General features: G+C 36.1%; 1 protein-coding gene across 1 annotated transcript; it reads right to left on the reverse strand.

The window, feature by feature from the left end:
- Positions 1 to 394: 394 nt before the first annotated feature.
- On the reverse strand, positions 395 to 8,917 carry Gat-a (GABA neurotransmitter transporter-1A). Its single transcript, XM_089077595.1, has 9 exons — positions 8,257 to 8,917; positions 5,853 to 6,135; positions 5,232 to 5,532; positions 4,922 to 5,108; positions 4,483 to 4,750; positions 3,575 to 3,949; positions 3,033 to 3,335; positions 2,626 to 2,793; positions 395 to 2,549 (listed from the first exon to the last, which is right to left on the reverse strand). Exons 2-9 carry the CDS (start codon positions 6,006 to 6,008, stop codon positions 2,460 to 2,462), a joined length of 1,848 nt encoding a protein of 615 aa, XP_088933721.1. The 5' UTR covers positions 6,009 to 6,135; positions 8,257 to 8,917; the 3' UTR covers positions 395 to 2,459.
- Between the last annotated feature and the right edge of the window lie 3,937 nt (positions 8,918 to 12,854).

The raw sequence follows: 12,854 nt of genomic DNA on the forward strand, positions 1-12,854 counted from the left end.
TAGATTGGAACAATTGGAACAATGGTAAAAGAAGCATTAAAACACTTCGTAAACGTTTTACATTTCTTTTACGTTTCGCTTTTACGTTTCCAATCTACGCTCCCTGGAAGCTTTATTTACACTTCTGTCACTCTTCTTTTACATTTGACTTACGCTCAACTTTTTATTTCCGCCTTATTTTCGCCAGGGTTTTTATTAATATCTGTTAATCTTTTAATCTTCATACAATTTACTCGTTATTTTTTTTAATTTTTAAAAATAAAAACATGAAAAATAAGTTAAACCGAGATTATTAATCTATCATTGGTAGACATAAACTTTATAGTAGTATAAATGTAGAAAATATATCTCCCATGAAGAAGTAAACTTGTAAAATTCTAACTGCAACTTCACATTATTAATACACATTTGAAATTTATTATTTGTACTATCAGTAAAACAAAATAAAATACAGTGAATCGTTAGCTCGCTAACAATAAATAATTCCAATATCATACTGATGCCTATTATAAATCTAATTATCGCGCTAAGCGTCGAATTTACGCTGCAACGAGCGAAATTGGGCATATGCATAAAATCGCAAAATCTCGCGATTTATATATATATATATGTGTATAACTATACTTGTGCAAAGTGGAATAAAAGATGTAATTCTTTTTTTTTTTTTAATAATTTCATGAATAGAATTAGTATGATATATATATATTATAGTATATGCGTGCGAAAGAGTTTCACTCAACACTTCATGTGACAAATGTCAAGCAAGATAAATACGATATATAATTATGAACAGCAATAACATATCAGGATTACATCTTTTGTTCCACTTGATCGTCATCTCTAAAATCTCGCGGTATTGCCACATCCATATTGAACGCTTCGTCATCTCGTAGTCGACTATCTCGCTATCGTTGCTATCGCTCTGCCGACGCTCTGCAGATCTAATGACAGGTACACGAAATAAATTAGGTAACACTAACGTTTTATTAAATAAGAGCGATGCGATGCGTAAAACACGTCTATTTATAATAATTTATGGCAGCATAAATATGCGCACGGGGCACGATTCCGACATTCGTATTGTCTGTAATAAACGGCCGGATGGCGATCTGAAACGCCCGGTTACATTATTAATACGAATCACTCGCAAATAAAGAAAGATTTGACTGTACGGCTCCTTGATTTGCCTACAACTACCAACATCATCGTACTCGTCTTACTTATAATAATTCTTCATGATGATAGCGTTATGTCTTACGCTCGCCGTAAATTGATAATCATTATCCAAATTGATCAAATTGATAATCTTCGAAAAGGGAGACGCAGCCGCACTTTGTGCGTCAATCGCAGCGTTAAATTGATGCGAAAGTACGGACGTAACAATAAGTGCAAACACACGTATAAGACTATAAGACTCATGACATAAGTTTGATGAATGATATGATCACCGGGTACCGCTACTGAGAGCTGACAGCCGGTTGCACCGATATCACTTAGCGATTAACTGAACACTCACTCATCCATGTGTGTCCTAAACATAACGACAATCTGGCAATTTTTCTACAAGGAAATCACGCGCAATCCATACTGTACAAACTTTTTCGGCAACATTGTTGTTGTAATTGTAACATTTTTAACAGCAATGTTTCTATAGTATATATTCTGCAAGATCTGTGCTGTGTATGGGAATTTGAACCGCCGAAGCTATCCAAAAGAAGGGTAAATGCAAAAATATTTTAGAATATAAATTAATAACTTAACAATTTTAATGAATGAAGGAAATTTAAAACTTTTTTTCAATGATACAGATCCATAGATTTCGTTTGATTCCAAGATAAATCCGACAATTTAGCCAGAATGTCGCAAGCGTTTGCGAACCCCCATCACCTGTCACTTACCCCGCGGGAGTTACATGATAATCGTTACGATGACAAATAAATAATTTATGTACAAAGCCAGCGAAGCTTTTTCTCGAGTGGGTGGAAGAGGGACCGAGGGCAGTGTCGGGTGTGTTCGTTTCTGGCGTGTTTGTTTAATTGCTGGCTCTCCGTTTCGTGACGAATCGTATCTTGAATGATGAGGAACGCCAGACCTCGGCGACCTGTCGCGGCCGCGCGTTCTTTTATAGTAACCGTTATCACGATATCCTACAAAAGCGGGTGTATTAAATAAGAGAAATTGGCAAGAACCTATTCTGTCAAGTCACACGATTTGGATTATTTCCCATCTCATTTCACGTTCTCAACGTAATAGTCCTACTTCCATAAGCGAATAATAGAAATAATCCTTAGAATTCTCATTTAAACAAACTTTTTTAAGTCACTCCCACGATTTCGAAGATTTATCACTTTACAGAATAAATCCCTATTAATTCCTTGTAATTCACCAATTTTACAGGATGATAGGAAACGGCTGTATTATCAAACCAGGCGAGCTTGCGCTGCCGATTAAAGTGTAAATTATAGGGGTGTTAGCTCAACCGGTGGTTGACCCATCTTTGTTCGCAGAGTCGCGACGTCGTCTTCTATCTGGATTAGCAATTTGTATTTCTGCAAGAGAAAATAAATTGCAGATATTTTTTATCAATGTAAAACCTTCTCTCTCGATCTCTTTGTTCGTATTTACCGTTCTGTTATCGCCCGGTGTGGTCATCCAAGCGTAGACCATATATCCAGGTATACAGAGCATAGAGGATAACGCCGTAAACCAGCCTAATACGTGCGACCACCACGGATACTCATAATCCAGATACTTTATAGGTGTCCATTGAACCAAATTGAAGACAAATACGCCCTGATTTTAACATTAAACATTATATATTGTTATTAAGTTACGTGTCGCAAAATCTGCATCCAATATAATTCATGTGGTACTAATCGTTTTAAAAAAAGCTTAAAAGAATTTTTAGCCTAAGTGAAGTATATGTAAAATAAATTAAGATAAAAGAAGAGGTAGTTGATTTCTTTCTTATTTTTTTTTTTTTTTATTTTGCGTTATTTGACCGTTTACGTACGTAAGAAGTTAATACTTACAACGCAAATCATCGGCGTAGTCACTGTCCAGCAAAACTTCCACCACATAAGAGGATAATATCCGATCATATCGCGCAGGGCATCGTAGAATCGATTTACGCCAAACGCCCAGCTGATTGATATGCACTCGAAAAAGATGAGGAAGAGCAAGCAGAAACCAGAGACGGCGTACGAATCGAGAATTTGGAAAACGTACATGCCACCCTCAGAAATGCACGATAATCCGATGACATAGGATAGAGCGCACACGATAGCGATAAACACTTCTTTGCGGCGACGTAACAGCTGAGGCCACTCGTCCACCTGAAGAAATATCGATCAATTAATTTGAAGAGTAACTTTTTTTCTGACTAAAACGAAAAAAATTTTTTTAAAGTTATAGTCAGATACCTCAAATTTCAGTCTCTAGTAATCTAAGAAAAAGGATAAATCTCTATCAAATTTTTTCTTGTTGAAAAATGTAAATGTTTAAACTTTGATTATTTAAGCGAATGGGAAAAAATTAATGAAGAGTAACATTGCTAAGCTTTTTAAGAAAATACCATAGCAGTGACGAAGCCTTCCATCGTGCAGAATTGGGAATCGAGCCCGATGAGCAACAACATGAAAAAGAATAGGCATGACCAGAGCGGTGCACCTGGCAATTGCAGAACCGCCGACGGATAAGCCAAGAAAGCCAACCCCGGCCCGGAAGCGGCTACTTCGGCGACCGGCTTCTGTTGCTCATGTGCCATGAAACCAACCACCGAGAATATCACAAAACCCGCGAACATACTGGTGGACGAGTTGACTGAGCAAACTATTAGAGCATCCTTGTAGACATTGTTGGTGAATTTATTGTAACTGCCGAGGGCCACCAAAGTGCCAAGTCCGAGACCATACGAGAAGAAGATCTGTGTCACTGCATCGATCCATACCTACAAGTACCATTTTATGTAAATGCATTATAAAGAAAAAAATATCATCTACACTGAGAAAAATGTCTGGTTGAAAATGAACCAGAAGATTCTGATCACAATACGAATTCCGGTTATCTCAATTAAAATTTTAGATTTAAGCAGAAAATTCTGATTTGCTAATTTTCAACTGGAAATTTCAATTAATCCAACCAGACATTTTTCTCAGTGTAGAATATGCTCAGAATACTTACAACATTACTAGAATATAATTTTTTGAGAGAAAATATTTTTTTTATAAAATATTTTTACGGCTTAATATTTATAAAATAAACTTAAAATATAAAAGGAAATACTAGTAATAAAAATCTTGAGTAAAAAATACAACTGAAATTATAGAAATTACAGAAACTTTATAATTATTTAAGACGCCGCTATATAATATATAAAATAAAATGTTGTTGATCTGATAAACGTTAATTAAAATTAATATTTATAAAATTGTCTGAAAGTTAAAATAAGCTTCAGAAATCAATAGATGAGAAAAAATATACCTCGGATTCTTGGAGCTTGGACAAATTTGGACTGATATAAAATCGAATGCCTTCCATGGCGCCGGGCAAGGTGATACCACGGATCAGAAGAACAGTGAGCAACACGTATGGGAAGAGGGATGTAAAATAGACGACTTTGCCGGTCCACTTAACACCTTTCCAGATGCAAAAGTAACAGATTATCCACACTAGTAATAACGTACCCGCCAATTCCCATCGAATATTGCCTATAGATTCGATGCCGTCGCTGATCTGCAACGCTCGACGCCTGAAAAGTAGAGGCAGTTACAAAATTATTAAGATTAAATAATGTAAAAAAAAAAAAAAAAACAGTAATACTTAAGAAGTATTTATTTATGATATAAACCCGCTGATAGAAAAGCGCAAATTACGCGCGTCACGTACTCGAGAGCAAATGAAAAATTGTATTTATACTGACTCCCAGAACTCCTTCACAGGATCCGTGAGCTCCGCCACTGTCATGTTAATGTGATTGACCGTGCACATCTTGACAACGCTACCATTCCTCGCCGAGATCTCACTCCAGCAGAGCAATGAGCTTCTGTCATAAGGATTCACGCAGTTCTTGGTGTTCCAGTAATTGTTGCAGCTACCCCAAGGCAATTCTACAACGAGAGACAGTTATATATAACATTCAATAAAGTCATTTATTCATCATTAAGGATATTTGATAAGTTGTTAAATAAAAAAGAAAGTAGTTTGGTGTTTGATAAATTTAATATATTCACCGCTTCGCATTGACATGAAGAAATAGAAAATCGCCCAGGCCAAGATAACGATGTAATAGACGTTCATCCAGCAGGACATGACTGCAGCGGCATAACCGATACCCTTGAAGAGCGGCGCAATCTTGAAGACTCCAAGGCCGCCCACCGTCAACATCTGTCCGAGAGCCAGCTCCATGAAGAACATGGGTATACCAGCCAGAAACAGCGTCAAGAAATAGGGAATTAGGAAAGCACCGCCGCCATTTTTATAGCAGAGGTACGGAAATCGCCAAACGTTGCCGAGACCGATTGCCAAACCGACCTTGAAGAAATGGTGAAATGGTGAATTTCCAAAAAAAGAAAGCTAGTGAAACTATAATGAAGACATATCATTATCAATAGCGGAGACATTTTATTTTATACTTCTTTATGAATGATCGATATTTGTCAAAATATTTTTGAGGAAAATTAAAGCGTATCGTTTATGATAATGATTAAAGCGTATTATTTGTCGTATTATCCTGGAGGCACTTTTGATCGATAATTATATTTAACAATATTAAAGCATATACATCAAATGTACTTATGTACTTGTTGATAATAATACATTGAATAGGATATTTAGCGACATGATAATATTACCACACTGAGAATAAAATCCAGCTTGGTGCTCCATGTTCCACGATCCGGAAGAGGTTTCTTATTGGTTGTCGAACAAGTCAGATTTAATGTTGTCCTACCATTGTCGGCAGGACTTTCTGAATCAGCCACCTCAGGATCTCGTGATGCCTCTGTCATGTTTGTGGGCTTTCGTGGTAGGCCCACTTAATGATCTCTCGGTGTTCTCTGCTCGTGTACTCACTCCGGCTGACCCTTCACCAGTGTCGTCTCAAACGAGAGGATGATAACGAGACATAACACAGTTCTGCAAAGTAAATTCTAAGTAAGTTATTTATATTCGAGAACATAACATAAAGCAAATCTCAAGTGAAAAAAAATAATACAATGGATATGTGTTGCATGAAAAAGGATTTACAAAGATATAAAAATAAGCATAATTCAAGTAAATGTAATCTTCTTTTTTTCCTTTTATTTTTAAATTTTGCAAGATTAAGACAAGTTCGTTGAAACGTGCTAACTCGTTGGAATGTGCTAAATAATTGTAACAGATAAAATGTCATATCGATTTTTGCAACGTCGAGCTTTCCGTCCTTTTTATTTTAAAACCGTTTTTACCGAGATCTCGTTCTTTGTAAGCTACGGATATTCCTCTGGCTTCTGTCACCCGGAAAATCTGCGGAAAACGATTAGGCGCTTAGAACGAAGATGAATGCTTCTGAAGTACCGAAAAAAAGTAAAAGACTGATAATAGTCGAGATTAAAGAGAACTGAGAGAGCAACCGGTTAAGAGTATGCGTTCTTTTATTGGATAATTAAGTTGTGCTCGCATTGTGTCTCAATAATCATCAAATGTAATTTAAAGGAGCCTGTTTGATTCGCAACGCTTTAAGAAACTGAAATCAAATTTATTATATTATGTAGTTGTGCGAAAATCATTAATTAATAACATGATTCAAGTATATCTTATAATCGATTATAATGCATACATAAACTAACATTTATGATACGTACGCATATCAATAAAAAGTAGTAATTGACGCTATTGGAAGTAAAGATTGCAATTATGCTTAAATGTTTCAAGAAACTATATTTAATTCAAAATAATTAAAAACATTTTTTTATCAATGTCTATGTTATAATTTTAATGTTATAATTTTATTTGTATATTTCTATGTAAAATTATTATATGCAATTAATGCAAAAATTAAAAAAAAAATATTGCAATAATCATCATCGTTGAAAAGTCAGTTAAAACTATTTTGAAAAAAATTATAAAATCCTTTTATGTTACAGTTGATATAAAGCTTACATATGTCTGCACAAAATTGTTTAAAATTAAAAGAATTGATATCAATATCTGAAAAATATTGATTTGTATTAATTATTTTTCAACTTAATTAATTGCCTTCAATTGCACAAAAGCAAAGTTCTTCAAAATCGCGATGAGGTGACTTGATTCGATCTCAATCTTGAGTCTCTAGCAGACGTGAGTTAAGCAAGAATTTTTCCGGAACAACGGAGATTTATGGGAGATCCTGCAAGAAGAGCAGCAAGGTATTCTTCTCCGAGGTACGCAGAAGAAGGAGGGTGAACGGGTGGCCATTGGTGCAACCCGTTAAATACGAATGTCCGGCAGGGGGTCCGTATAATAAATATCGCGATGGTGCGTGTTTCCTTGCTCCTCCCTTCCCACCACCGCCACCCATCTCTCGGCTCCCTCTTCCTCTTCCACGCTCATAAAAAACAGCTATATTCTAATTAGGCGAGGATGTGTCGTTCCGCGTGTCGTTGCGATCGACGCACCGGGATTTTTCACCGGGATCGTCCCCGTCGCGAGTCTCGTCTCGGCGGAAAGCCAAAAATGCCGCGAATGTTCCTTCCGCTCGAAACGTTTTTCTTTTAGGAAGTACAATTGACGAAACACAGATCCGTAAAGCGATCGTGTTTGCACGTGGACATTGGACTTGACAGTTTCAAGTACCTTAAAGCACGTGCCTTCGTAATGCTAACGCTTGACAATCAAATTGCTTAAGCCACGTGACATCTCTCTCAGAGGATGTCAGATTTAAAATCTTAATCTAGCTCGAGCATAATTAAGTTAGACAATAGACGCGCGCTTACGTCAACGCATAAATTAATATCATAATTTACTTTAATATATTAGTTCCGTTAAACTAATCCACTTTAGTTAGCGTTCAATGGATTATCGTTAGGTTTTATTATTTTTCACACACACACACACACACACACACACACGCGCGCGCGCTATTTTATCAAATTTTATTTTTAATAAGACTGAAGGATAATGCTTTGCTAATCAAGTCGATTGTCATATTAGTTGTTTACTAATTGTGCGACAAATTGACTGTCGTTTCTACTTAAGCTCAATATCTTCATTATGCTGATTTCCAAGCGATTTACGAACCTTACTAGATCCAGTGATGGAATCTCATGTGGAAGTTTTCGGAAGTTTCCCGAAAGTAGCGAATCGAATGTGAAACAGCCCGGACTTGTCACCTTAACCGTTGACGAGCGGAATGAATCCGATTTGTTTTTACACACTGCACTTTCTGAGCACTCTTGATGGACGCACGCGAAATGTTGAGTTTCGCGTTCGTCGCCGGAACAACTAGTCTAGTATTCTTTCGCGACGGATTTCGACGAATAAAAATCTTGAGATTGATCTTGGATCTTCAGTTGGATCCCCAATTGTTGAAATAAACTTCAGTTCTGAATTTAAAAAAAAAAAAAAAAATCTGCCAATTGAAATCCCAACTGCTTCTCGGAGAACCACCGATCTCGGGAGACGATCTCGAGAGACAACCGCGCGAGTTACGGTCGTTCGTCTGCCGTAGGTGTACTAACTGGAGAACGCGACGCCGCGGGTATCAGGGGAGAGAGAGAGAGAGAGAGAGAGAGAGAGAGAGAGAGAGAGAGAGGGAGAGAGAGAGAGAGAGAAAGAGAGAAGAGCGACTCTTTGCGTTGCTAGCGCAAATGTCATCCGCGGGATACTGTGTAATCCGGTCTACGATCGGTTCCAGTCTCGGGGTCTTCCGTGCGCGCCGCGCCAGCCGGCAGTGACTGAAATCGTCGTACAGGAAGAAAATCCGGGGGTTCCCTCTTTTTTCTTTTCCCCCGCTCGCGATCCGCGCCCTTACGCTCTCCGCCGCCCCCGTCGACGTTTGCGGAATGCTTATCTGCCGAAGAGCGAGAGAGAGAGAAAAAAAAAACGTACGAGAGGAAGGGGCAGAAGGTGACGGTGGAGAAGAAAGGGGGTCATCGCCAAGATCGCAACAGTATATCATCATCAAGTTGACATCTGTACCGCTCTATCCCTCTAATCCTCTCTCTCTCTCTCTCTTTTTCCAGCTCTCGCTCCCTCTTCCGCGTGCTGTGCAAGTGCAAGTTTTTTTCTCTCGCTCTCCTAATTTCGCTTTTCTGCTACCCGCAAAATCACTTCACGATTCCCTTGTGATGTGAGTAGAGTACCAGCCTCATCTCGTTCAAATCTTCCTAGTTCAAATATGATCGGCTCTTTTCTTCGTGGGCTTTAACCGTATCGATAGGACACATCGTTTAATATGATATAGCTCTTTCGGGATTCAGGACAGACCGAAAATAGTTTTGTTATAAAAATAAAATCTTTTATCACGAGCATATTTCGAAATTTGACCATTCACATCTTCCTCCAACATAAAACTTAAAATAAAATGGCAATTATATTTCTGAGACAATTTTATACAATTACAATATCGAATCAAAATAAAATAAAATTAACATCTTAAGTTTTTTTTCTTTGTAATAAAATTAATAATAATAGCAACGAGGTTATTAATATTTCAATTAAAATGGGCTATTTTTCAAAGGAAGCAAGAGATCTCATATAAGAAATATAATTTAAATATTTTTATGTGTTTATTAATTATATATAGAATTAAATATTCAATAAAGCAGAGGAAATGTTATTATATTCATGTATTAATTTGCATTTAATTTAGAGCGTTCTTTTAGTCACCGAATAATGCGATTGTAATCTATATTAAAAGAAGACCGTCTTATTTATTCGCTTGAATTAATGCTTTAAATTATAATTTTATTATAATTAAATAATTAAAACGCAACTCAAACTTAATTATCGATTCTGAAGTTACTTTTCGAATCTCGAATAATATCTTCAAAGATATCTTACTTTTTGAATGTCTCCACGGTGTCTACTTACAGCAAATTGACTAAACTTGACTCACATTTCATTTAATATGTATTTTAGAACCCCTTTTTTTCGATGCCACGTGTGGTATACAATAATTATGTCTCGCAAGACTCCCCTCGATTAGAGATGCGCTTGTGTCGTGGACTTCCATTATCACTTCTCCCGGATAACCCTCATTTAACGGCTGCTAAATGTATTTGCTAAGGAGTAGATGAGATCACTGCCTGATTTTCTTGAATCGTTCTCGTTTCATTTTGCATTTCAATTCGCAGAATGATTATTAAAGTGAAATCATCTTAGATGTAACCTTTTTCTCCGACAGAAAGAAAAACGTACAAAATTAGTCACATATATTTACTTAATCAAATTTTCTACTAATAAGAAGAATACTCAAATTTTGTTATATTATTTGAAAAGTACAGTTATTACAATTTTTTTTCTAAAATATTAATTTAATAATTATATTAAGAGGCACTAATTAAATAAATATATTAGCCATCTGTTTTATTGATTAACAACATTAATTGCGCGTTTATTCACAGAAATGACACGTTTTGATATAAAATTCATTGTTTATAAACATAAATTCCGATATTTTTTCGATCGAATAGTATGATTTCATTTTTTCATTATACAGATTCAAGATTAGATTCAGGATTAAATTTCTTAATTTAAAATATGCTATCGACGTGAAAACAAAATGGCACACATTTATTACATAATTAACGACACAAATTAATCGCATTATGTCTCATCGTAAATGTCTCGTCAAATTAATACACGATTGCATGAAAAATCGTGAAATAAATAATTTGTTTAATCGTACCAAAATTCTGTTTCAAAATGAACGAATCAGAAGTTCCAATTGAAATTACCAAATTTCTATTTAAATTAACCAGAAGTCTTGTCTTAGTTTAAACTGAATTCTGATAACTCCGCCATTTTTAAATTTTTCGAGTTTTGAGTGACGGAACGATACATACGATTAGTTTATAATTTTATTAATTTTTTTTTTTTGCTTTTTGATTGGTTTGACTTTTGTATGAGAAGCTTGATCAATGCCAAAAATTAATCGGCATGAAAGGAACAACGACGGACGCGGTTTCGGCGACGCCCGTCGCGCCTTCCCGCCGCCGTCGTCGCCGCCGCAGCCGATTTCCGAACATTTCCGATGAAACGAAATGGCGATAAAGTAGGTGAGCAAGACTAGGAAGCTGGTATATCCGGAGGGTTCACGTGACACCGATCTGTCCCCGCATCCGTTCTGGGTACAGTCCGTTGTACAGGTCATGAGGAGAGGCTCCGGGGATTGATAACGTAGAACCGTAAAAGCTCGTCAGCGAGCACGGCTTTTTCGGCTCGCAAATTTCGCGATTGATCCCGATCGATCTTTCCATCCCGATCTGATCCACGCTCATTAAGATATCGGAATCAATAATCGCCAATCGGCAGAAAATTGAACGATGCGATCGAGTGCGATCACTCGACTCGTCGCGGATCTGGCTTCCATGATCCTCACGGTCTTTTCGGGCGCGCCACCCTCGCCCCCGTAAACGTAATATTTCGAAAAATGACAATACGTTTTGTGTGTCACGCGGCGTGATTGCTTGATGACATTAGGCACCGCAGAGGGGAGCATCCCAAATGACGGGAGGATGTGCGGGAAGTGGCGCGGGAACCACGCCGCTTACCATCTTGCTGCTCAGAATTTCACCGGGAATGAACGCCACGTGTCTGCGGCGATTTTTTTTCTTTGCTTTTTTTTTTTTTTTGAAAATCGTAATTCAAAAGTATATTTCTCAAAAGATGCATTTGAAAAAAAAAAAGAAGAACTAACTGAAGTGAGAGTTGGCAGGATTTCGTCCTAATGATCCGACCTTTTTAATTGGATGCGCAATCTTTCAGCGAAAAGCGCTTTCAGAATTTTCATATTTCAATGTTCTCCAATGTCGTAATTCTTCAAGGTCGCGGCATCATTGGCATCTAATCGAGCTTGAAAAAAGCTCGTTATATTTACGAAAAGAAACGAATAGAGAAAAGAGAAATATTAGCAGCAAAGCAGAGAGGATTTCGATTAAAGCGTTGTTGAACTTTGATTGAGTTTAATACACGACATTGATGCAAACGTATTTTTAATTGGAGGAGCAGTTTTCATCAATGTTGAACGATGCTGTTTTGATGTACGTCACGCGCCAAACTGGATTTGTAATAAACGGAAACTATTCTTATTGAAACTATTCTTATCTCGAGGACTCGAGATTATAGCTATTAATTGAAATTCGATAGATTTGTGCCACACATTCCCGATTTTTAATATTTAAATCGATTTCTGATCAACATTTCCCTTGTAGAAATTTATATATTTACATATGTACACAGAATTTTACATATACACGCGTGCGCGCGTGATGTGTAAAATTCTATATCCATATATAAATATATAAATTAGGTATTACAAAGCTGCGCGTTTTTTTTTATTTTCTAATATAATAAATATGTTATAAAAAAATTTGTAATATGTTTGAAAATTAATTGTTGTATTATTATAATCAAGTATCAGAATTAAAATTAATATTTTGAAAAATATATAAATATTTTTATATTAAAAACATTTTATGTAATAAAATGCTTGATTTTAAATTATTAATTATTTTGATTTAAATTAATTAACGTCTACTTTGTATATAAATATAAATTAAATTGTAAAAAAATCAACTATTCTATATAAATTATTATTATATAATATTAAAGGACATAAAATTGTTAAAATATAAATTGTTTTAAGATTAAACATTTTAAGATTTAAATTAGAA

Source organism: Pogonomyrmex barbatus, unplaced genomic scaffold, assembly GCF_055798465.1.
Source record: "Pogonomyrmex barbatus isolate J1 unplaced genomic scaffold, ASM5579846v1 scaffold2, whole genome shotgun sequence".
NCBI classification, from domain to species: Eukaryota; Metazoa; Arthropoda; class Insecta; order Hymenoptera; family Formicidae; genus Pogonomyrmex; species Pogonomyrmex barbatus.